Source organism: Sphaerodactylus townsendi, linkage group LG15 (genome assembly GCF_021028975.2).
Source record: "Sphaerodactylus townsendi isolate TG3544 linkage group LG15, MPM_Stown_v2.3, whole genome shotgun sequence".
NCBI classification, from domain to species: Eukaryota; Metazoa; Chordata; class Lepidosauria; order Squamata; family Sphaerodactylidae; genus Sphaerodactylus; species Sphaerodactylus townsendi.
Window position 1 is genome coordinate 18,887,615 of NC_059439.1, and position 25,843 is coordinate 18,913,457.

The 25,843-nt window shown below is 47.0% G+C and overlaps 1 protein-coding gene across 10 annotated transcripts in view; it reads left to right on the top strand.

Moving 5' to 3' along the window:
* The first annotated feature begins 347 nt into the window (after positions 1 to 347).
* PPFIA3 (PTPRF interacting protein alpha 3) overlaps positions 348 to 25,843 on the top strand; it is a 70,653-nt gene continuing 45,157 nt past the window's right edge. For all 10 annotated transcript variants that reach the window (XM_048517307.1, XM_048517312.1, XM_048517311.1 and 7 more), the window contains exons 1-3: positions 348 to 565; positions 11,184 to 11,519; positions 24,821 to 24,922. In XM_048517307.1, coding sequence (XP_048373264.1) covers positions 11,382 to 11,519; positions 24,821 to 24,922 — 240 coding nt within the window. In that variant the 5' untranslated portion in view covers positions 348 to 565; positions 11,184 to 11,381. The remainder of the gene's footprint in view (positions 566 to 11,183; positions 11,520 to 24,820; positions 24,923 to 25,843) is intronic.

Sequence of the window (25,843 nt, forward strand, 5' to 3'; positions counted from 1 at the left end):
TCCTTCTACCTGCGATGCATCTGATTTTTCCTCCCCTCCTCTTCCTCCCCCCTCCTCTCCCCTAAAAAAAAACCACCGGATGACATCATCCTAAAACCCAGCCCCGCCCACCGGCTTCCCCAATTGGCTTCCCCGGGCCTTTCCCCCGCCCATCAGCCGGCCCACCCATTGGCTGCGCCTCTTCGCCCCTCGGAGCCCGGCTCGTGCCCCTCCCTTCCCCACGCGTGGGCGGGCCTCAGGGGCAGTCCCGGACCTGACCGCGCGCTGGTTGGGCGAGCGCCTTGTCAGTCAGGGGTCTCTTAAAGGGCCAGGCGCGCCCAGGTTTGCGCGGAGCGGAGGGGCGGGATTCTCTCCTCCTTTCGCTCGCTGGAGCTGCCCGGGCGGGCTGGAGGGGGGGCGCCAGGCGGTGGCCGACCGGCCGGGAGGGAGGGATGCCGGGGCCGGGGAGCGGGATCCCCTTGGGGGGCTGGCAACGTCCCTGAAGGGGCCAAGCTCTGGGCAGCATCTGCATCCCTCCCTGCATCATCAGCAGCAGCAGCGCCTCCTCCGCCTGCTGCAAAAGCAGGTAAGCACCGGGCTCGGGACCCCTGCGCCGCTCCCCGTTGCTGCCTTGCGCCCGACCCCCCATGGCCACGTCCGGCTCCCTCCCCTGCCTAAAAATCGCCTAGCCAGCCTATTCCCACCTCGCCCTGCTCTGCATCCCTCCCTCTCTCGCCGGCCTTTTCCCAAATGCAACACCCCCCCCCCACCCGCATCCCCGGGTCGGCCGCTCCCAATGACACCCACGGCGTTGCTGCCACCCTTCCCAAAGCACCCCCACCCGCCCGCCCGCCTGCTCTCCTCCCTTGGTCCCCACGCAGCCTTCCCCCCGGATGCCCCTGCCGGATTCTCCACCCTCCCCACGGCACGCCGTTTGCATCTCAACTCCTCCGTGGGGTTCAGCCTCCCGGGGCTTCCCTATTCCTTCCCCGCACCCTTCCCCAGAGAGCTGGTCCTGGGTGCCTTCAGCGCTTGGCCACGCAGCCCACCACCCTCTCGGCGTCCCTGCCAAAGCCATGGCAGCCTCTGGCCTCCTGGAAGCTTCCAAGCCTCCAACCAAGGCTGACCCACCTTCCAGCAGCTCCCCATGCCGGAGTCTGCTGCCTTGGGGGGTAGCTCTGCCTCACCTGGGAAGACCAGGTGCCCAACACCTTGCAGTCCACACGCTGCCCCCTTCGTCTGGCCCCCGAGATACTTGGGACCCCACATAAGCGATCTCACTGAATGACCCCCCCCCCAAATCTTTCTCCGAGGGCCTGCCTTCTCCCCACTCAAACCTGGCCCTCTCTCAGACTCCTGTATCCCAGACCCCAAGAGCAAATGCCCTCTGACCCACGGCGATGTCCCCGTTTCCATTGCTTCCCTTTTCCTTCCTCCCCCCCCCCATCTGTTTTGTGCTCTGTTGGGCTGTCCCCAGTTCTCCTTTGAGTCTCATTGCATCCCCCCTTCTGCAAACGCCATGACAACCTGCCCCCCTCATTGATTCCTGCCTGTCTGCTGTACTGCGTGCGTCCCCCCTATTTAAAACTTAGAACACGTCCCCCTTTCAGCTGTACATAATCACCCACCTGGTTTTCTCCCCATTGGTGCCCAAAGCACCCCTAAAACGTGGCTATCACAAGCTGGGCTGTATGTCTACATAACTTCCCCCAGCCCCCTTTTAGAAACCCCTATTTCATCTCTAGGCAACCCCCGTTCTTTTTCTCAGGTTTTGCTCTCCACCGGAAAGCATCTCTCAACGGCCTGGTTTCCCCCCATTTTCCCCGGCCTACAGTTTTCATTCCCTACATCTCAGGTCCCCTTGATTGGCCTACAACCCAGTTCCCTTTGGTTGGCCTAAGCGTGAAGTCCCATCCCTTCTTACTCTTTACTCCCAAATCCTGTATGTCACTCTTATTTCTTTGCCTCTCCTCCCTACGTATCCGGGACTTGTGGGTCCTCAACTGACTGCTAACCAGTCCTTTCCCTTTTGATTTCCGCCTCAAGCTTTGTAGACCCTCTCCAGATGTCCTGCGCCCCCCTCTGATCCCATTATCCTTTGCCAACATCCTGTCATCCACGTCTCCATTTTTATTGAACCAACATTTTTACTCGTTTTCCTAGTCTACACATACTGCCATGTCGTGTCGCGATCACCTGAGCTGGATTCTCTTTAGCTTGCTTTACCAGCCAAATGCTGCTTCCACGTATCCTCTTTCTACCTTCAAACCTACATCTTCCCTTCCGGTATCCCTGTCCCTGGGGTCATTTGTGTCTAACAAGATACATTTGTCCACCATTTCCTTGGAGCGTGAGATACAGGAAGGTATCACGCGCTGTCCTTGGTGATAGAAGTTATAACTACCGGTTGGGGGTATGGAGTGTCAAAACATCGCACCCTGGGTGGGATCTCACCAGCTTTTTTGTTCGCGAAGGGCGGAGGAGAAAGAGGTTCTCGTTGGTCACCCGTAAAGGCCATTGGGGGAATTGTGGGGTTTCCTGGACAAAAGCCATGAGGTACAGGGGCTGAATCCAACTGAGCCTGCTTTAAAGCTCTGTGCTCCAAAGATGGAGATTTCTTAATACACACATTAAAATTCGGGGGCTGCCCTGTTGTGGATTTCCAGGGGGACCCATCTCATTCTTACACAGATGTTGTGTGCAGCTGAAACGAAGCTGGCTATTGAAGGTTTTCTTACTATCAGCGTATTTCCCACCACCATGTTTTCAAGCTTGTTGATTCTCTGTTTGCTATCTTGGATGCATCTGGACCGATAGCCCTCATGTAGGGGTCTAGAACAAGATGAAAAGCATGCCGCTTCTCGGGCACACGATTCATGTTCAGGTCGGATATCATTTGAAAAGTCCGACAAGCATTTTGCATGCATCGTTGTGTGGGCTGCGACCAGTTGTTGATGTGAAACACGCTTGCGCAAGTGAATTCAGAGGGGTGTACTTTGATGATACGCGCTTGTTGATGTGCATTTGTGGTTTAGTAATCACTTGGACGCATGTTGTGTCACAGAGCCATAGTTGTGTTGTGCATGTGTGAATGTGTGAAAGCCTTCCATGCGCGCGTTAGTCGCAAGATATGCCATCTCAGTTGTGTCAACACGATTGCTGGATGCACAGAAATGTTGGAAGATACCAATAGGTGGTTTACAGCATCAATGTATGCATTGTGTTACAGTGTGCGAGCTCTTTTTGTACAGTGTTCTGGAGCATGTGTGGGTCATGTGGAATAAAGTATCACCTTTAGTTTTGAAGTATACATAGACATGTCAAAACGAATGGGGTTGAATGTTATGTGATTCTGGTCACAGTGGCAAAGAATGAGGGCATATTGTCTGATCCCATAACATATAAGTTATGTGTAAGTTACACTGCATTGGTTCATACAAAGGTGGTTTGTTTGCACCAAGCATGTGTGTTTGCTCGCTGTTGCACTGTGAACTCTCATGTGTTTCCACATTGAGCGCCTGTAATGGGGTTGGATCCAGATTAATTTTTCCTACATCAGAATGATGTTTTCCAGTCTCTCCCACCTACCCACCCACTGCAGCTCATTGGTCCCTACAAATACTATTCTTGGTGGATAGATGACCCTGAGGAATGTCATGAGAGGTGTCTGAAAGTGGGAATTGGTGGAAACTACCAGTTTAGTCTGAGGTCAACACTTTGGTGCCGCATAATTTGGAACAGGTTTGCTAGTTGTAAGCCACGTGGCCCATGGGTTTGGGAGGGACTTCCCCTGGTACAAGAATCTGTCTGGGTTGCACTTCTGTTGTGAACTATGGTGAACAAAACTGACCACATAAACAGCACCACTGTGCCTCACAAGGCTCAGCTCGGTTGACTCTTGAACGGTGGCAGTTCTTCGGGGTCTCGGGCAGATGTCTCCTTCCATCGGTCACCTGAGAGGCTTGAACTGGAGAAGTGTGGGATCGAACCTGGATCCTTGTGCGTGCCAAACAGATTCTCTACTACAGAGCTGCAGGCCTTGCCCATTCCAAACCCAGTAGTGTGCAAGTATAATAGCGGTTCTGAGTACATATGCCTAAATGGGTGCATTCTTGGTGAAAGTCCGTGTTTTCTTCCAAAAAGATGCCGATTTTTCACAGAGGGTGAACTAAGAGAAGAATTATGTTCCATGCATAGTTCCGTAATTATTCCCCCACCCCCCACCCCAACTTTTTGTAACAAAATGCAGTTGCAGGGGCTGGTATTTAAAGAGGAAAGCACGCGTATGTGCTATTTAACTCTTTCTCCTTGGTATCTGATGAAGGTAGCTTTGACTCAAAGAAGCTTATACCCTGGAATATTTGGTTGGCCTTTTAGGTGCTATTGGACTCCAGTTCTACTACTACGGAGTAACAAGGCTACCCATCTGAAACTATCTCCATATACAGTTTTCCTACCAAAGCTGTCATTCATTAGATGCTTTTATACATACTGGTGTGGGAGAGGAAGGGAAAGGAGCTTGTAAGCCATCTTGAGTCTCCTTGCAGGAGAGAAAGGTGGGGTATAAATCCAAATTCTTCTTCTTCTTCTTCTTCTTCTTCTTCTTCTTCTTCTTCTTCTTCTTCTTCTTCTTCTTCTTCTTCTTCTTCTTCTTCTTCTTCTTCTTCTTCTTCTTCTTCTTCTTCTTCTTCTTCTTCTTCTTCTTCTTCTTCTTCTTCTTCTTCTTCTTCTTCTTCTTCTTCTTCTTCTTCTTCATTGCTGAATTTTCTTCAACCTAAGTTGGGAGTGGTGACTGAGCCGTTCATATTGTGTAGTCCTACCCTAATGCTCGTTCTACTGATTTTTTTTTTCAAAATTCTCTTCCAAGATGAGGTGTCTCTTCAGATAATGTGGAGTGATTGATGGCAAAGTCTAGGTTGTCAGGAAGAAAGGGTGTGTTTATTACTGAGACAAGGACACAACTAAAATACTTGTTTCTTGTCCTGCCCTGGTTACTCAACTGTTCACTAAGGACTAGAAACTTGCTATTTTTGTAAAGTGAGATTTTCAGAGTATCTGCTTATTTTCCTTAGAGCTGGATAAGTGTATTTGGTGCATCTACACAGGATAGATATTTATAACGTCCCGTATTAAACGTATGATTGTTTGGTGCCACGGTATTTATATTCATATGTATTACCTTATGTGTGTATGTGTGAGAGAGAGTATGTACATATGTTTGCTTTGGCCTTCACATGTCTTTGAGGCTCAACGTCCATAGCTCTACGAATGAATATCTCAGGATCTCATTACTTCTCATCTGCACATGTGTGTAAATCATGCACAGGATTTAATATGAGCTGGTCCATCGTGTGTGTACACAGGACGCGGATCCAGTGTCTGTGTTCTGTGGTCCCCAAAGTCTGACCGTTTCATGGCTACTTCCGTGTGCCCTGGCTATTCCCTCCTTAACCATCCCAAAAGCCATGTCCCAACCTGTAATAAGTGGTGGCTGAGATTGATTTATAGCCAAGAAAGCTGGCTGGATGCAGCTTGCGTCTCTACCAGCTGCCACATTGCCTCGTGTGGGTCTCAATGCCTTTTGAAGATGCAGGAGCGATCGTGGGCCTACGCAGGCGTTGGAACTGTATGTTTCAGTGCACAAAAATTTGAGGGTCCTTGGAGTTTCCTTTCGTGCTCGAAAGTGGGGCCTTGGAATGTGCATTGCTTGGAAGGGGCAGCGCAGTTCACCGAGAGTCATATATAAATCCTTTGACTTCCATGGATCTACACGCAAGGCTTAATTTAAGTGACACTTCCTTAAAGCGAGGATTCCTTCAAGGTTCAGTCCTGGTGCTTGCTATCAGTCATAGGACCGAGCCGTGTAATAGGCAAGAATTCTTTTATTCATTCCAAAGCGTCTAGGACAGGATCAGCTGGCTTCTTTTCCAGGCTCTGGAATTCGTCTTCCTTGTGATTTCAGGGTGTCCTCGGAGAGTGCTTGCAAGCACAAAGCAGGCTTGTGTCTGGCCTCTGTATGGGTAGACTTTCCCAGCATTCTAGAATCCTCCCTTCAGTTCCATGTATGCCAGCAAGAGGGCGTGATATAAACGAAATGCCACGCTAATTGCTTTTGGAATAATCTGGGCCTGGAAATTCTGGGGGAAGGAGCGTCTCTGTGTGCAGCCAGACCCGGAGAACGAGATTGCCGGGTGGAATCCTGACACCCAAATGTAATTCTGTTTCTTTGGACTGTCTGGAGGAGAAGAGAGCGCCTTTGGATTTACAGGAAGGACCTTTGGGTGTAGGAATGAGGTTTCCTGTGGGCATGATTTCTACCCAGCAACCCTGCTCTTTAAATATTCAGCCTTGCCTCTGTTCCCAAAGAGACCAGCATGCAATAACTACCTGCTGCAGAAGGGATGTAATTCTCAGCTCACCTGTGAAGTTCCTTTATATTGTCTAGCTCAAATTGTCTTCTCTGAGCCATAGCAGATAGAGTACTTTCCCCAGTTCTGCTGCCCGAGATCCTTTGACTGGATATGCCAGAGGTTGAAAGGGGGGCCTCCTGTATGAACAGATAGTGTTTTAAAACTTGAGTTACAGCAGTTTCTCTCGAGCATGAAGGAATAACTTGGTGGAACTCAGTATAGAAGGTGAAAGCAGACTGGAAAAAGTAGGGATAAGGAGCTTGTACTCTCAAACTCCTGGGAAGTATACTTAAGTCAAATATTAAGGCTTAATGGAGTTTAACAACAGAGTAGAGTGTTTTGGGCACCTCTTTCCCTAACAGTGCCTCTATTGAGAGCCCAGCTGGATGATGGCCCAGGGTTCAGGAGGCCCAAGGTCAGTAAGCGGATGAGATTGTTGGCGTGACATGGCGAAAAAGCTCCTGCTGGATCAGACCAGAGTCCATCTAGTCCAGCACTCTGCTACTCGCAGTGGCCCACCAGGTGCCTTTGGGAGCTCACCTGCAGGATGTGACAGCAATGGCCTTCTGCTGCTGCTCCCGAGCACCTGGTCTGCTAAGGCATTTGCAATCTCTGATCAAGGAGGATCAAGATTGGTAGCCATAGATCGACTTCTTCTCCATAAATCTGTCCAAGCCCCTTTTAAAGCTATCCAGGTTAGTGACCATCACCACCTCCTGTGGCAACATATTCCAAACAGCAATCACACATTGCGTGAAGAAATGTTTCCTTTTGTTAGTCCTGATTCTTCCCCCCGGTTTTCAATGAATGCCCCCTGGTTCTAGTATTATGAGAAAGAGGAAAAAATTCTCTCTGTCAACGTTTTCTACCCCATGCATAATTTTATAGACTTCAATCATATCCGCCCTCAGACGTCTTCTCTCCAAATTAAAAGAGTCCCAAACGCTGCAGCCTCTCCTCATAAGGAAGGTGCTCCAGTCCCTCAATCATCCTTGTTGCCCTTTTCGGCACTTTTTCTATCTCTTCGATATCCTTTTTGAGATGTGGCGACCAGAACTGAACACAGTACTCCGGAGTTTGTGTGTGTGAACAACTGTTTGGATCTTTATGTCTATGGATCGGAACACACATATCCAAGCCAGTGTCTCGCATGGACACGTATTTGCGTCAGATGAGTAGGGGAAGACGTATGTCTATCCAATGAGGATCAGTATGGCTACTTGTGAGTGGAAGGGACCGTGCAAATTTTTGTTCAGCAGCTGATTTTCCTGGGAGGCAACTTGAAGAAGAAAGTGAGGGGAGCGGGCCATACTTTGTACAACAGGTCTGCAAATGGAGGCCCTGAAGTTAAATCACTCAGGGCCAATGAGGAGACTTTCTAGCCCCCTCTAGTTCCAACTGGGGGGTGGGGGTGTGTGAAGAAAACAGCATTGGTAAAGTTAGAATTTGACATTTCCCCCTGCCCCTTTTCTTCCCTAGGGTGGCAACTTAAGGATCAGCTACATAAGGGGATAGAAGTTGCATGAATGGAGCTCCCAGCGATGTTTTTTTACTTGACAAACTAGATTTACAGATGTGTGTCAGACTATGTCATGAGGGGGTTTAAGGCCAATCGTCAAATGATATGTGTACATACGCCAAGGAAGTGTGTGCATACGCATGTCAAAGAGGTGTGCTAAACCTACTTCCTGCCGAAAGGGTGCGTAACAGCCAAACCTGGGGGTCTGGCCTGTATATAACCACGGGGGCTACCCAGGGAGAAGTGATATTACAATATTGAATGATTGGGAAACCTGAGGATACAGCTTAGTGCCAGAGTCCGGCCCTGCGAAATGAACAGGAAATGAAGAAGGCCTTGAATAGAAGTTTAGGTGGAGCAAATAAGCGTCGGTGCGACAGGGGACAGATTGGCAGAAGGGGCCATAAGCCAGGAATAGTAAAGCAATAGAAAGTAGGGGTGGTGGGAGAAGAAGAATCTGGACTGGTGTTGTGGTGTAGAGCCAGCATGGTGCAGCGGTTAAAAGCAGGTGCACTCTAATCCGGAGAACCGGGTTTGATTCCCCGCTCTGCCACTTGAGCTGTGGAGGCTTATCTAGGGAATTCAGATTAGCTTGTGTGGTAATTCCCAAATCACGCCAGCCAAAGACTTTTGGACTTAGTAGTAGATTTCCTCTCAGCCCCACCTGTACCCTTTTGGCAGGTGTTTGTTGTGAGGGGGGGAAGGGACAGGAGATTGGAAGCCCCTTTGAGTCTCCTACAAAATAGAAAGAGGGATATAAATTCTTCTCCTCCTCCTTCCTCCTCCTCCTCCTCCTCCTCCTCCTCTTCTTCTCCTCCTCCTCCTCCTCCTCTTCTTCTTCTTCTTCATCATCATCATCACCAGGTAGAACACTAGCCCTCAAGAAGGCACGGTAAGAATTCATTCGAAGCCCTGCCCAGTTACCCTAAAATGAGAAGCCTTGCTTCCGGCAGGAAGCAGAGTGAACTCACACATGAAGCACTGGTGTACACCTGTACATCTGGTAATAAGTAAGAGCCAATGCATGGTCACTTATCCAATGAAACCAGGGGCTAGTGCACGCATAAATCATGGTCTAAATGAAACGTCCAGTGGTATGTGCAATGATTGTAGTGTGAAAATTGGGGGAGCCATTTGACCTCTTCAGATGGGGCGTGAGTGTTTGCATGAGACTAACTATGGCTGGCATCCTGATTGTCTAAAGCCAACTGGCCATGCTGGCGAAATAGATGGGAATTGTAGTCCATAACAGCTGGAGTGCCAAAGGTTTGCCACCACTGGCCTAAAGCCACCCGGCCAGTATTGTGACCTGAGATTTGAATCTGGATTCATCAGGTCCCCAGCCACGAGGCCCCGTTGCCTGAGCACGGGGGCAGCACAGAGCTTGAACTGCACATAGGGTGGCCAGCTCTGGGTTGGAGATTTGGGGGTGGAGCTTGAGGAGAGTGGGGTTTGGCGAGGGGAGGAGCCTCAGCCATAAAGTATAAATATAAGGCCATAAAGTATAAGGCCATAAAGTCTACCTCCCAGAGCAACCATTTTCTCCAGGGGAACGGATCTTTGTAACCTGCAGGGCCCCTTCCGCACATGCCGAATAATGCACTTTCAATCCACTTCCAATGCACTTTGCAGCTGCGCGGAATAGCAAAATCCACTTGCAATCAATTGTGAAAGTGGATTGAAAGTGTATTATTCGACATGTATGGAAGGGGCCCTAGAGACCAATTATAATTCCAAGAGATCTCCAGCCACTACCTGGAGATTGGCAAGCCTAACTATGCTCTTATAACTTCCTTGGGACCAAACTAAAAAGTGACAGTATCCTCACGGCCATCTCAAGGATGGCCATCAAGCGTAGCTTGGCTCCTTGCTGTGTTTCTGGGGAAGCGGGCCAGGAGTTGTCTCTACCTAGAGAACAGCTGCATTGGCAACTCCAATCGGGCTGAATTAACCCTGCACGAGGAAGTGGGGAAAGTGTTACAGGAAATTGGTTGCTCCAGAGAAGGGAAAGGAAGTAAAAGGGAGGGTGGAGCCGAGATGGCTTCTAGCAGTTCTGGTTCCCTAACCGGTTGAACTTCATGCCTACTCTGTGACGGTGCTTACTTTCCCTATCCACCCACCAACCTAATCTCAGATTCTTGCTCCCTTCTTCCTCTGGAACACCCAGCGCTGTTCCAGAACCAGTGTTTTTGCTCGGATGGGTGGTAGCAACCATTTTAATATTTACTATCGTTGGCATCTCTGATTCCACAATCTACATATGTAGCAAGTTAGCAGGAGGTGTCTGCTTCTGTCCTCAAAGCACCCGATCCCGTGCGTCCTTGCTGGGAGTGTGCCTTCTCTGCCACCATCCCCTTCCCCAATGCAGTCCTTCCGTGCTGGAAAAAGTAGGAGGTCCTGTGCCCCTTGCCAGCTAAACACTGGCTCAAAATTCAGTCTCTGCCCATAGACTACCATCTTTTCCCCAACATACTCAGGGATTGAATTGCCACAAAGTCCCTCTGCCTTCCATCTCCACCCATGTTCTTGGAACCACCCGTTCCAGTTCCAACCTACCCACCACCCCCACTGATAGATTCCCTGTGTTCCGCCGCCATTTCTTCACGCTCCTCCCAGAGAATCCAGTTCTGTGTTGCATTGGACAGGCCAGCGTGGTGTAGAGATTAAGAGCAGTGGACTCTTCTCTGGTGAACTGGATTTGTTTCCCTACTCCTCCACATGGAACCTCCTGGGTGACCGTGGGCCAGTCATAGTTCTCTCAGAACTCACCCAGCCCCACGTACCTCACCAGGGGCCTCTTATAGGGAGAGGAAGGGAAGGTTCTTAAAGGAAAAGAAAAGCAGGGTATAAAAACCAACTCTTCTTTATAAATGTATTTAATTTAAAAAGTTAGGTAAACTTATTTTCTCTTCTATCTGCTATACTTTGTAGTTTATATAAGAGACAATAACTTTGTTTTCTCTCTGAAAATGTGAGCTATTATTGGAAAGAAAAAAAGTAAATAACTCTTTTTTTACTTTGATTATTTCCTCCCCTCCGAATATCTCAGATTCTCTTAATTTATTTTTCCTTATTGAAAAGAGATTGTTCTAAGATTAAAAGAAAATTAGAAATAAGTAAAATATAGCTTATTTGTTATAAAAGTAACGTTTAGAGTTATAATTACTATTTTCTTGAAAAATATGGTTTTTCTATGATATACAAATATTACATATTTGTAATCAAATTTAATAAAAATATTTTAAAATACACCAACCTCCTCTTCTTATGCGCAGGACCAGGGGCTGATCTCCCCTCACCACTTCCTGTTCCTTTCTGAGGCGTCCCCGGAGGGGCCCTCCCCACCCTAAAACCTTGAAATGATGACAGATGCTAAGCGGATGCCGACCATCAATCTATATTGCAACCGACGAAGCTCGGCCTCACGTAAGTCGACGACGCCAAAATCCTCGAGCAGCCCAGCGGTCAAATAGATGCTGAACGAACGCGAGAGGTTGCTGGAGACGCTGCGCGACACGCAGGAAAGCTTGGCGACCTCGCAGCTCCGCCTGCGGGAGCTGGGCCACGAAAAGGAGTCTCTCCAGCGCCAGCTGAACATCGCCCTGCCTCAGGTCAGGATTGGGGACGGTGGGGAGGGGCTGGCAAGTGTTGGGGCTTCCAGGTGTGGCCTTGGAAACTCGGATAGCTGGGATGGATCTGGGAGGGCAGTTTGGGTTGTGTGGAGATCTCGCCTTCCAGAGGAGCTTGGGCTGTTCTGAGAGATGCTGCGTGGTGTAGTGGTTAAGAGAAGGTGGATTCTAATCTGGAGAACTGGGTTTGATTCCCCACTCCTCCACCTTTGTGGCTGAGGCTTATCTGGTGAACCAGATGTGTTTCTGCATGCCTACATTCCGGCTGGGTGACTTTGGGCTAGTCACAGTTCTTTTGCACTCTCTCAGCCCACCTACCTCCTAAGGCACAGGTGTCAAACTCGCGGCCCTCCAGATGTTATAGACTACAATTCCCATCATCCCCTGCCAGCATGATGCTGGCAGGGGCTGATGGGAACTGTAGTCCATAACATCTGGAGGGCCGTGAGTTTCCACTAATTTATAAACCGTTATAGCGAGCCTTGAGCACTCCAGATGTGAGGGACTGGCTATTCCGATTAGCCCTTGGCAGTATGGCTAACTGGCCATGCTGGTGAGTAGCTGATGGGAATGGTAGTCCATAGATCTGGAGTGCCAAAGGTTCGCTATCCACTGTCCCAAGGTAGTCTGTTGTGGGGAAAGGAAGGAAAAGGAGCTTGTAAGTTACCTTGATTCTCATTAGAGGAGAGGAAGGTGGGGTGGCACCTAAATCTGTTCTTCTTTCTCTGGCACAGCTTTTAGAACTCACTGGAGGAAATACTGCAAGCCAGCCTTGCTCTTCAATGGGTGCTGGTTTGTTCCATCTGCAGTATCACATGTGGCTTGCAACAAGATAGGAAAAGGGAGGGCTAGAGAGAAGCAGTCACAATGGCTGTGTCCTGCTGTACTTAAACACATGCGCAGAGGGGAAAATGGGGAAAGGCAAAGGTTCAGGGCAGTGGTAACAGCGGGCAGAGAAGGAGCAAGTGTGTAGAGCTTGTCCCCACCTGTTCCAACTCTGCCAACTGCTATAATCAGGACAGGTTTTCATGTCCCTGTGTAGATGTGGCCCTCAACTACTGGTTGGTATATTTGCGTCCTGGGATTGTTTCCCACCCCTCACCCTGGGGCAAATGTGTAATAGGCGGGGTTATTATTATCCTACAGGAGAAGAGATTTCCCCATGGCATCAGCAACACAGGTGCAATCAACCAAAATGGTAAAAGGTCTGGAATCCATGCCCTATGAGGAGAGACCTAGGGAGTATGTTTAGTTTGGTGGAGAGGTTAAGAGGTGACATGATAGCCATGTTTAGATATTTGAAGGGATGTCATGTTGGTAAAGGAGCAAGCTTGTTTTCTGCAGCTCCAGAGACTAGGACCAGGAGTAATGGGTTCAAGGTGAAGGAAAAGAGATTCCACCTAAACATCAGGAAAAACTTCCTGACAGTAAGGGCTATTCGACAATGGACTGCACCACCTTGGAGTGTGGTGGAGTCTCCTTCTTGGGAGGTTTTTAGAGAGAGGCTGGATGGCCATCTGATAGGAGTGCTTTGATTATGTGTTCCTGCATTGCAGGGGGTTGGAATTGATGGCCCTTGGGGTCTCGTCCAACTCTGTGATTCTATGGTTCTAACCCCTTTCGAGAACAGGCTTGAAATTATATTGAAGATGTCATGATCGGATCTGTATGAGTCTCCCGTGCCTGCTTGAGAGGTTGTGAATTTCAATGAGAGACGAATGGTCATCTTGTTCGGCATAGCTGTGGTCATTTTTGGCACCAAAGCATAGATGGGACTGTATCGAACCAGGTCATCGGAGTGTTAACCTCAACTGCAACTTTAATTGGTTCTCACTTCTGCTGGTCGGCACCCTTCATGATTTCATGCTCACCAATGTGAGAAGAAACCTTACTACTCACAAAATTGCAAGTTTTGATATCCTTTAGACACCGGCAACTTAGAAGTTGAGATATATGCTATTGACACAGGCCGTGGAATTGGAGAGAAAGTGCCATTGGATTAGGAAATGGAATCTTGTATGTCTTTTGGAATTGAAACGTCATCTAGGGGGATAATGGACTTAATAGAGAGCCTTGCAGGGCCCCCAAGACAGACCTGTTCCGCCAGACGTTTGGCCAACCTGGTTAAAAAAAAAACATCTACCATGTCATCTGGCCTCCCGTGGGCACAAGGGGGGGGGAGGGGAGTAGTCAGATGACATTCACATTTTAAAATGGGTTCTGTTTTTATATAATTGATATTAAGTTATGTTTTAATGTTTGTTTTAACCTGTTGTGAACCGCCCTGAGCCCTCAGGGGGAGGGCTGTATGTATGTATGTATGTATGTATGTATGTATGTATGTATGTATGTATGTATGTATGTATGTATGTATGTATGTATGTATGTATGTATGTATAAATAAATAAATAAATAAATAAATAAATAAATAAATTACTGACCCTTCACCATTTCACAGAGGCCCTTTCCGCACATGCAGAATAATGCACTTTTAATCCACTTTCAATGCACTTTGAAGATAACAAAATCCACCTGCAAACAATGGTGAAAGTGGATTGAAAGTGCATTATTCTGCACCTGTGGGAGGGGCCAGAGTCAGGGGGAAGAGCTAGGCACAGAAATCCCAATTAGAGGACATGGTCGGGCAGGGTAGGAAACACTGCAGCTGAATTGCTGCAAAGCTCTTGTCTTGCATAGATTGTACACCTTGCGAGATGGTGAACTGCTCCAAGCCTCAGACATGGGAGATACGCTACTTTTCTTTTGCAGTCCATTCTCGAACAAGCTAGGTTTTTGTAGTGTATTCAAGAAGTATATGCTGACATGCAAAACATGTCAGAAGCAGAACCTCAGAAGCAGAACCTGTACTTCTATGATAATAGTTGGCAGTGGCGTAGTGCCAAGGGGGCAAGGGACTGCGCAACGCACCAGGTGTGCGCCAGGGTGGTGGCATTCCAGGGCGTGGCAGGGGTGCATGGCGGAAGCGTGCCTGGGGCACAGTTCCCCCTCGATCCAGCCTTGGTATTTGGTGACTGTCATGGGCACCTATGCAATTGGGGAATCATTTTAAAGGTGTTTGAAACTGGTGATCTTAAGGAGAATTTGTATTTATTTTACACATCTAAATAGCACATACATAAAAAGATTACAAAAGATCCCGATCTAGTCCCGCCTCCCCCCACTAATAATAATACTAAATGAAAAGAAAAGAAAAAAAATACACACGCAAAAAACACAGACTTCTAACTACCTCACTAAGGATCCAACTCTGTGCTTATAATTAATATCTAATTTTTTTTTTACTTTTAGTCCTTCTTATAAAGTTACAAAGCACCTGGTCTGCTAAGGCATTTGCAATCTCTGATCAAGGAGGATCAAGATTGGTAGCCATAGATCGACTTCTTCTCCATAAATCTGTCCAAGCCCCTTTTAAAGCTGTCCAGGTGAGTGGCCATCACCACCTCCTGCAGCAGCATATTCCAAACACCAATCACGCGTTGCGTGAAGAAATGTTTCCTTTTATTAGCCCTAATTCTTCCCCCCAGCATTTTCAATGGATGCACCTTGATTTTAGTATTGTGAGAAAGAGATAAAAATTTCTCTCTTAGAAGATGCCTGGTTTTTGCTAACGGGTTTGGGCCAGAGGGACCTCCATGGAAAAGACCTTGTCCCCTTCCCCTGCCTTATGTTGACAGAACCCAAGGCTTCAACTGGTAGTAATATTTTCCTAGCAACTGCCAGAGGGTATTTGTTTCTTAAAGCTACAGTTGCTGCTTATATTATTTAAAGGGGTATTTTTTTAATATCAGATTTTTCTGAACACCCGTGTCTTTTCTCAGGCTTGAAGAAATATCCGGTTTATCTATGACTGCAGTCTTCGGCTTTAAGTATCCACAGATTTGACCATGTTGAGAATTAGACATTGATAATACAACCATTTAAATTACCAGGGTACTTCTGAGTGTGTTGGGTTGTTTTTCTGCAGTACTTGAAGTTTTGTTTTAGGGATTAGGATTAAAAAATGATATGCCCCATTCCATGATCTCCTTCAGCTGCACATCTTAACTGAGCATTGCCTATAAAACCTGTCCATCTGTACTATCATGGATATCATCATCATGGTCAAGTTGTGTTGCATTTTGAAGATGAAACAGTGTAATCTTGTAACAATAATGATGAAATAATTCCAATTTCTAAAGAAGATACCCATTTTCTCGTAACATGGTACAGGTGCCATGCTCAGAAGAGCCACAAGTGGCATGTCACAGAGCCACACAGACCTTTTCCACACATGCAGAATAATGCACTTTCAATGCACTTTGCAGCTGCATCTTACTGCACGGAATAGCACTTTGCAGCTGCATTTTACTGTGCAGAATAGCAAAATCCACTTGCAAACAATTGTGAAAGTGGGTTGAAAGTGCCTTATTCTGCATGTGCGGAAGAGACCTGAGACTCAGCACTGTAGGGTTAAGGAGGGTGTTTCTGCCTACATCCCCATCTAATCTGTGAAACCCTGCATGAGTCTGCATACCCACTCATGTCTGTTTTAGCACCTCTGGAAACAAAGCAGTGTTTAGTCTGAGGTTATTAATAAGATCCATTGTGATGTCTTATGTGGGTTAAAAGACTGAGGCAATATGCCGGAAGGCTGCAGAGTCACAAACGGATTTGAAAAAGGGAACATGGAGCACTTGCAGTTTACTCAGTCTGAGTCAGGAGGTGGAGGTGACTAACCTTTATAAGGTAAGAGAGAGAGAGATCCCATCAGAGGTGGGATCCAGCAGGTTCTCACAGGTTCCCGAGAGTAGGTTACTAATTATTTGTGTGTGCCGAGAGGGGGTTACTAATTGGTGATTTTGCCACGTGATTTTTGCCTTAGTTACGCCCCTCCTCTCAGCAGTAGTACACAGAACTTGAAGCAGTCTAGCAGGAGGTGCACCGGTGTGCATGGCAGCCTGCACCTCCGTGCATTGGTTTCCCCGCCTTAAGGACTCAGCAAAGCAAAGAAATGCTGCTGTTACGGGCCTTGCCACAGCCCTGAAGTCCCAGCAATGCGTTCTGCCCTGGAATGCCCGCCACTGCCCCATCACTGCCGTTCCTGGTCCAGCCCCATTGGCGCTACGCCACTGTTTGAATCCCACCACCGTGGGAACCTGTTACTAAAAATTTTGGATCCCGCCACTGGATCCCATCCACTTTCAATCTTAGGGTGTCCCCTCCCCCCCCAATCTTCAATTCTGGATTAAGCCGACAAAGAAAAGTAGGACAGGAAAACTGGAGGGTCGTATTTATGTCCTGGCCTACTGTCTAATATGGAACCCAATTGTTTGATTTGAATGTTGTCGATGTCAGGTTGGTTCCCCCACCCTCCCCACTCCTGCTTCCAATTAAGTTCCAAACCCGGCCTGTGAAGAGAAGAGCCTGGGAAACGTGTTGGCAGTTTTTGCTAAGAATACCTTTGAGACAATCTGGATAGCTGGGGCGATAGTACTGAAGTGCGAGTTTGGATGCGTGATTTAAATTGCTGCTTATCAAACTGTACAATTAAAAAAAAAACACGCAAGCAAAATAAGTTAAGGTCTCCACGTTTATTTCTGGACGGACTTCTTTATATATGCTTACACATAGTTATACAAATGCACGGAAGCGTTTCACATTAATTCTCCTGCTGTTTGATTCTTACGGGACAGGGCTGAGGGTTTTGCAGGGCGAGGGAAGATAATTGAATATGGCAAACTTTTGCTGGCTAACTTATTTTCAAAGGGTGGTTCATTACTGGACCGTCCTCCCGGCCCCGAGACAGATCTACAGTGATTGGATCCAAAGTGAGATGCGTAAATAGCACGGGGTAAGAGGGGCAGTTGTCCCAGGCATAGCCTGAAAGAAAATACAGGTGCTGTTCGTTTGGAGGAGACTTGGTGGCTCCACGGCACCGTGGCACACCCAAATGTAAACATAGATGAATCAGAAGGGGGTCAGGAATGGGGCGCCACTCCCTTGAGGGCGCCCTGAAAGGGTTACAGGAGAGCTGGGTCGAGCGGGAGGTGATGTTGTGACTTTGGTGGCCTGATGGGAGTGAATCTCCCTGACTGCCGGTGGTATCGTTCGTAACATTGGCTCTTGGGTTACCTACCCCACAGTCTGGTTATGCTGCTTCCTAACGTGAGCAAATCGTATTCTGTTCCCAACTGTACTTTGTAGATTGCTGAGAATTCTCTCCTGCCAGATGATGGGTTTGGCACGAAACTCAATACTGCGCCGCTACGCCAGGCCCGAATAGCAAAAGGCAGGCCAACAAAGGGAAGTGCAAAAAGATATCTGTGAACCTGAGCTTGCTCGCAACAAAGTCAAAGTCAGCCATAACAAATGTAAAATGTCATGGAGGCTGTATAAAGACAAGAGAGATCTGGCTGGGGAATCGCTGGGGGAATCTGAAGTTACAGAAGTTGATTAGGGTTGCCAGGTGCCCCCGACCACTGGCGGGAAATGGGGGATTAGGGTTGACAGGTCCATGTTGGGACACTCCTGGAGATTTGAGGATGGAGCGAAGGTCAGGGACCTCAGTGGGAAATAATGCCATAGAGTCCCTCCAGAGGCGGAACTACAAGGTGGCTGGGGTGCATGTGTTGCACCGGGCGTGTGCGGGGAGGGGGGGGGCGGCAGCAAACATATCAGTTTTGTTTTTTGTTTTTTAGTGTTTTTTAGTTTTTGGCCTGCAGGGGGCTCAGTTTTTAGGCTAGCAGCACCAAAATTTCAGGGAGTTCTAGGGGGACTCTCCTGATGATACCACCCAAGTTAGCTGAGGTTTGGTTCAGGGGGTCCAAAGATATGGACTCCCAAAGGGGGTTCCCCATCCCCCATTGTTTCCAGTGGGAGCTAATAGGAGATGGGCGCTATACTTTTGAGAGTCCATAACTTTGGACTCTCAAAACCAAACTTCACCAAACCTGACTGGTATCATCAGGAGAGTCTCCTAAAAATACCCTGACATTTTGCTGCTGCTCGCCTAAAAACCATGCCCCCTGCAGGCCAAAAACTGAAAAAACACAAAAAACACAAATTTTGCACCGGGCTCCATTTTCCCTAGCTCAGGGGTAGGGAACCTGCGGCTCTCCAGATGTTCAGGAACTACAATTCCCATCAGCCCCTACCAGCATGGCCAATTGGCCATGCTGACAGAGGCTGATGGGAATTGTAGTTCCTGAACATCTGGAGAGCCGCAGGTTCCCTACCCCTGCCCTAGCTACACCTCTGAGTCCCTCCTCCAAAAGCATCCATTTCCCCTCTAGGAACTGATCTCTGTAGTTTGGAGATGAACAGTGATTCCAGGGAATCCCCTGGTCCCACCTGGAGGCTGGCATCCCTAAGTTGGATATGGACATGGAATTGAAGATTTGGTCTATCCACCCAGCCAAACGAGACAACGAAATGGACAGTTCCACTTCAAATGGATAGGGGGACTGTCGTGTGCCTTGAAAGCTCCACTCCCTAAAAACCCACTTGTCTGCTGGGAGGCTTTTCTTCAGGAAGCATGAAAAATGGTGCCACTGACCTTCAGACTGAAATGGCATAGTTTGCTCTGTTAGTACATTATTCTGCTGTATACGTGTCACTGTAGTGCTAGGGTACAAAGGAGTCTGGCTAGGGTCCCCAACCTAAAGAGAGATCCTGGACTTCTCCCACAACTACATGTGATCTCCAGAGATCCGTTTCCCTGGAGAAAATGGCAGCATTGGAGGAAGACTCTATGGCACAGATGTCAAACTCGCCCCTCCAGATGTTATGGACCACAGTTTCCATCATCTCCTGCCAGCATGATGCCTATGGCAGGGATATCAAACTCACGGCCCTCCAGATGTTCGTAACGACAATTCCCATCAGTCCTTCCCAACATGAACATTGGCTATACTGGCAAGGGCTGATGGGAATTGTAGTTCATGAACATCTGGAGGGCTGCGAGTTTGACACCTGTGCTCTATGGCATCAGTTCCCTACTGAGTTCTCCTCCCTCCTTAAACTAGGCACTGCCACCAAATCTTCAAGAATTTCCCGATCCATAGTTGGCAACCCAGCTAGGAATTGTGTCATTTCCAAGAAGAGGAGGAGGAGTTTCATTTCATTTTCCATTTTTGGATTCATACTGGTTTTTCTCAACTATAAGGAGATATCCGTGAACTTGAGATATCCGTGAGCCAAAGGTAAAGTCGCCTTCTTTGGAGGTTTTTAAACAGAGGCTAAATGACCGTCTGTCAGGAGTGCTTTGATTGTGTGTTCCTGCATGGCAGGGGGTTGGACTTGATGGCCCTCGGGGTCTCTTCCAACTCTATGATTCGATGTTTCAAATAGGTTTGCAAACGCCTTCCCTTCCCCTCCCCACAATAGGCACTTTTTGAGGTGATGGGGGCTGAGAGAGTTCAGAGAGAACTGTGACTAGCCCAAGGTCACCCAGCAGGCTTCATGTGTAGGAGTGGGGAATCAAACCTGGTTCTCCAGATTAGAGTCCACCACTCTTAACCATTACTGAAAAAAGTCAGGGAGAAAGCTAAATTTAAAAAAATGGATAGGGTTGCCAAGTCACCCATGAACTGATTTGATAAGTGTAAATTTGCATCAATTACTCAATTATTGATTAAACTGTTAGAGCAGCTTTCTTTTGAGGAAAGGCTAAAGAGTCTGGGGTTTTTCCTGCTTTGATAATGACGGGTAAAGGGGGACGTGATAGAGGTTTTTTAAAGATTATCCATAAATGGAGAAAGTAGATAAAGAGAACCGTTTCTCTTTCTCTCCAAGTACTAGAACCTGGGGGCTCCTGATCAAGTTAATGGCAATAACTTCAGGACGGACAGAAGGAAATACTTATTTCCTCTCGGAGTAATTAAAGTGTAGAATTTACTGCCAATGGACATAGTGATGGCCATGAGAATAAATGGTTTTAAAGGGATAGATTTAGATAGATTTGTGGAGGGGAGATCCGTCAATGGCTAATAGCCATGGTGACTAAATGGAACCACCATATTTAGATATAGTAATCTTGTAAATATCCATCTTGGGAGGCAACTCCAGGGGAAGGCCTCTATGCCCCGTTCATTGACCATCCAGGGCTATTGGCTAGCCATTATGTGATACAAGATGGTGGACTAGGTGGAATCATAGAATCATGTCGTTGGAAGAGACTACAAGGGCCATCCAATCCAATCCCCTGTCATGCAGAAACACACAATCAAAGTACTCCCAACAGATGGCCAGCCAACCTTGGTTTAAAAATGAGATTCCACCACCATCCAAGGCAGCGTATTCCATGGCTGTACAGCCCTTACCATCTGGAAGAGAGGTGGAATCTCTTTTTCCATAATTTGAATCCATTACTCCCTGTCCTAGCCTCTGGAGCAGCTGAAACAAGTTTGCTCCATTTTCCACATGACGTCCCTCCAAATATTTTGACAGTTGGTCTGATCCAGCAGGGCTCTTTTTATATTGTTACTTTGGCTTGTTCCTTAGTTGATAGACAAACAGGATGGACAATGTTTGATTTAATCATAGGTGAGATCTAGGTGTTGTCAAATTGCTTGAAACCGGTGACCACAATGCCCTCAAATTAAACAGGAGGAAAATTGCCCAGAAAGTCCAATACAGTCATTTAATTTCAAAAGGAGAAGTTCCTCAAGTGTTTTTCTGTTACTCCTTTTGCCCCACTCTAAAAATAATGGAAGTTGTAGATTAATAGAAGAACCTTTGTTTATCTCTTCTGGTGATGACTGATTTGCTTCTTAGTGTTCATTAATAGAAGAACCTTTGTTTATCTCTTCTGGTGATGACTGATTTGCTTCTTAGTGTTCATTCACAGGACAGATCTTTCTGACTCTTGAGAGCTCTTTTATAAAGGAGATACCGTATACACTCATGTATAAGTCGACCCGCATATAAGTCGAGGCACCTAATTTTACCACAAAAAAACTGGGAAAACTTATTGACTCGTGTATAAGTCGAGGGTGGAAAATGAGGCAGATACTGGTAAATTTCAAAAATAAAAAGAGATACCAATAAAATTGCATCAATTGAGGCATCAGTAGGTTAAATGTTTTTGAATATTTATTTCGAAGAAAAACAGTAAACTAGCTCTATAAGTGGAAAAGAAGGTCAACAAGAACAATATGGTCTCAACAATAACTTATAAAAGTACAAAAATGTTAGCTCAGTCAGCAACCAAGCTAAAACATAAGAGTTAAAATCCTTCAAAACTGGATTCCTCATCATCATCTGTATGTCCAAATGTAATCCAACTTAGATTTTAAGAGGGATATTACCAGAAATGGAAAATCCACTATTACCTTCCATTGTAAACAGTGGGGGATGGGGCACCCCCTTTGGGGGTCAATAACTTTGGATCCCCTGACCCAAACTTCACCAAACCTGGCTGGTATCATAAAAAGACTCTCCCTCAAAAGGGTAGCCCCATCTACTATTAGCTCCCATTGAAAACAATGGGGAATGGGGGCACCTCCTTTGGGGGTCCATAACTTTGGACCTCCTGAACCAAACTTTACCAAACTTGGCTGGTATCATCAGGAGTGTCGTCTGAGGGTACCCTGAAATTTTGGTGCCACTAGCATAAAAACTGCGCCCCCTGCTGGCCGGCAAATTAAAAAAACCCCAAAAATTTAAAGACCCGAATATAAGTCAAGGGGAGCTTTTTCAGCATTAAAAATGTGCTGAAAAATTCGACTTATACACAAGTATATACGGTACGTACTTAATTTTACCTGTAAACGCCATTGACCATTGACATTTTCTCAGGGGCGGTGGGGGGGGGGGAAATGGCCCCGGGGTAAAATGGCACCTGTGCCCCAACCCCCGCGGGCTCCGTCCCTCGTGGCACCCCACCCCCGTGCCCCGGCCCCTTATCTTAGTTCAGCCAGCTGCAAAGAGCAGCCTGCTCTGGGTCGCGGGGCCTGGCTGGTGGGGCGGAGTGGGACGAGGGCTGAAGTGGGAGGGGCATGGGGCGATTTTCCACCCCCCATATGATCCCAATGGCGCCCCCCCCCCAGTTGTTGCTACACAACTGCATTTTCTGTATGTATCCTGGGGGCTGAGCAACAAAGCAGTAGGTTTAAGATGAAGGAAATTCTATGAAGGTTGGGACATTAGCATTCAGATGTGCCAAGAAGCGTATTGACATACATGCTTTGAGCAGGGGGGCTGCTAGTAGAAGGTAATCCCGATAAGACAGACAGCCATCATTCCAGGACCCAGCTCAGGAAACACTGGTCCTCCTCACTTGCAGAAGTTGGCTGTGTGCTGTCCTGATTGACTGACGCTTGTGATTCCACAATACACACTTCCCCCAGGCAGTTATTCAACCTTTTCAAAGGGTTTTTTTTAAAAAAAGGCAATGCATAAATGTTCAATGGAATATAATGACAAACAGGGTTGAATAGCTGACAGCCTGCCTGAACTATATGTGTGCGCATGCGCACAGTCATGCAAATTCTTGCTTGGCGTGTCTGTTAAATGCATTGTGGAAACAGCAGGAACGTTGTTTCACCCTGCGGCAGGAAAATCCACAGAGTCCTTTATTAAGCTACCGTTTACACAGCCTAGCAGAACTCAGTGGCACAAGCAACCAATTGATGGGATGCCTATAGAACCAATGTCTGAGGGATTTTCAAGAAAAAAAACTTGACATTTACCCACAAGGCATCTTTTGGGATAGGATCATGATATACTATAATATGGTGAATTGGACTCTGTGATCTGTTGGGTCCCTTGCAACCCTGATTTTATGACAAAGTTGATCCAATAAGGGATAACGCCTTAGTCTTCTTTGTATCAAAATTTCCAGCATATCAGGATCTCTTGTTTCTATTTTGGAATGACTATATTGTCATTCTGCTGTAATGTGTGTATAAATACTATTGAAATGTTCATTGTTGTGGTACCAAGTTCTGGGCCATTTAATTGATGGATCATATCAAAGGTGGTAAAGAATCATCAAGGGGCTTCCAAGGCAAGTGAGAAGGAGGCATGGTTTGCCATTACTTGCCTCTCTTGGTGATTTCCCATTCAAGTACCAACCCCTTCTTAGCTACTGAGATCTGCTGAGGTTGGGCTATACCACACTGCCTTTCCACCCAGTGGATTGTATTATACTCTTTCTCATCGAAAGATGACGGGAGATTTGTGAATTAGTTTGCCAATTTTCTGAACCTTCTTTGTTCTAGAATTCTCCGCTTGGGTTCTAGAGCCTTGGGGACAGAACTAGGTAACCACTAAGACCCAAGCAGAGCATTCTCCTGTCATCTTTCAGTGAGAAAGAGTTTAGCAACATCAAAATCACCTTTCGGAATCAGGGTGAGGAATGAGAGGAGAAGGGTTCACAGAGAAAAAAAACCCCACTCTATTTTACTTTAGCAATACCCATGAGTAAAACATTAATACTATATGTTGCATTGCAGGTTGGGAGTCAAAGTAGATCCTGGGAAGACTGAAAACAAGCAGTTTTTAAAAGATTTTGAAAAAATATTATATGCTGCGTTGTATTTCCTTGAATGGAAAAGCAGAATATAAATTTCCTAGATAAGACTGAGCCAAACTTGGATGCTATAGAAACTCCAAGTAGCACTCTATTTCCATCTAGTGGATGGAGCTCATATTGTCTCAGATGGAAATTTCACTGCAGCCAAAGTTAGTTGTACAGGATGATGTGTTTGGAAAGTCCACGTTCACCTTTCGGCCTGCCATTTTAAAGGCAGTGTTTTAATAAAGCTGAGTAAAGAAATTGAAAGTGTGAATGTCACAGAAGGCTCAGAGGTGCATCTCAGGGTCTTCCACGTTCTTACCCATTTTTTTGGGTGCATCCAGACCTTGCTGTGAAGCTGGAAGCAGGGCATGAACCAAAAGTCTTGATTAAACTCCCGAAATGCATGTGTTTTGAGTGAAAAGTTCCATTGGCAAAACAATTCAATTTCATCCTGCACCCAACGGTGAAAATAACTTCATTTTTTGTTTTATCAATCCTGGCTCAAGGGCTTGAAGCAGATAACAAGAGCTATTACTTTATCCGCTTACCACTTCTGCAAACCAGCCCATGCCTATTTATTTTCACTCCTGCCTGCAAACCTTTTCCCTGGGGAAAGCACATATCTGCTCTCTTTTGCCTTTGAAAACGCAGAGATTTGCTGGCTTGAACGGGGAGAGCGTCGGTGACTTCGATACGCAGATAAGAGCATCAAGGGAAAGTATCTTTTGACTGTTCCCATCACAAACATCTGCCTTTCCTTTAGGAATTCGCTGCACTGACGAAGGAGTTGAACTTGTGCCGGGAGCAGCTGTCCGAGCGCGAGGAGGAGATCTCCGAACTGAAGGCCGAACGCAACAATACACGGGTGAGCAGGTTGATTGCCCAGCAGAGTTAACTCTCCTCTCTGCTTATGAGATAAACAGCGTTTAAAGTTTTAATGAGTGCAGCAACGTTTTGTTGATCGATGTTATACAGGTCAAATAAATAGTCCAATCAACTAAAAAGGTGCTCCCCGCTGATTAGTCGATCAGTAGATTTTGAAAGGGCTAGTGTGTTATCAAAGGTTTCCAGGTGGAATCAACAGGTTTGGGTGAGTTTTACAGGCTGTGAGGCCGCAGTCTGGTAGTTTTAGCTCTTAACGTTTTGTCCTCATCTATGGTTGGCATCTTCAGAGGCATGTCACAGTAAGACGCAGTTCCGTAGCGAGGGCAGAAGTAGGATCCAGCAGGTTCTCACAGGTTCCCGAGAGTAGGTTACTAATTATTTGTGTGTGCTGAGAGGGGGTTACTAATGGGTGATTTTGCCACATGATTTTTGCCTTAGTTACGCCCCTCCTCTCAGCAGTAGCGCGCAGAACTTGAAGCAGTCTAGCAGGAGGTGCACCGGCGTGCGTGGCAGCCTGCGCCTGCGCGCATTCATTTCCCGCCCAAGGACTGGAGCAGCGCAGTGGCATCGTGCCCCCCTCGCTCCTGTGAGGAGGACAAAACAGATACCCAACCACACAAATCATTCCGCACCGGTCCTCGGAGAGAAGCACATCTTACCATGACATACCTCTGAAGATGCCAACCCTAGGAGCAGGCAAAATGTTAGGAGCTGAAACTACCAGACCACGGCCACGCAACCCGGAAAAGCCTACAACGGCCAGTTTGAAATGGTTATTAACAAACTGAGCTGCATGGTGTTTTAGCTGCAAACTAAGGTGGGCATTGTTATTGGTGAAAACCAGCCTGTAGGATACCAGATTCTGCCTTAGTAGTAATTCCTGGAAATATATGCTTACAGA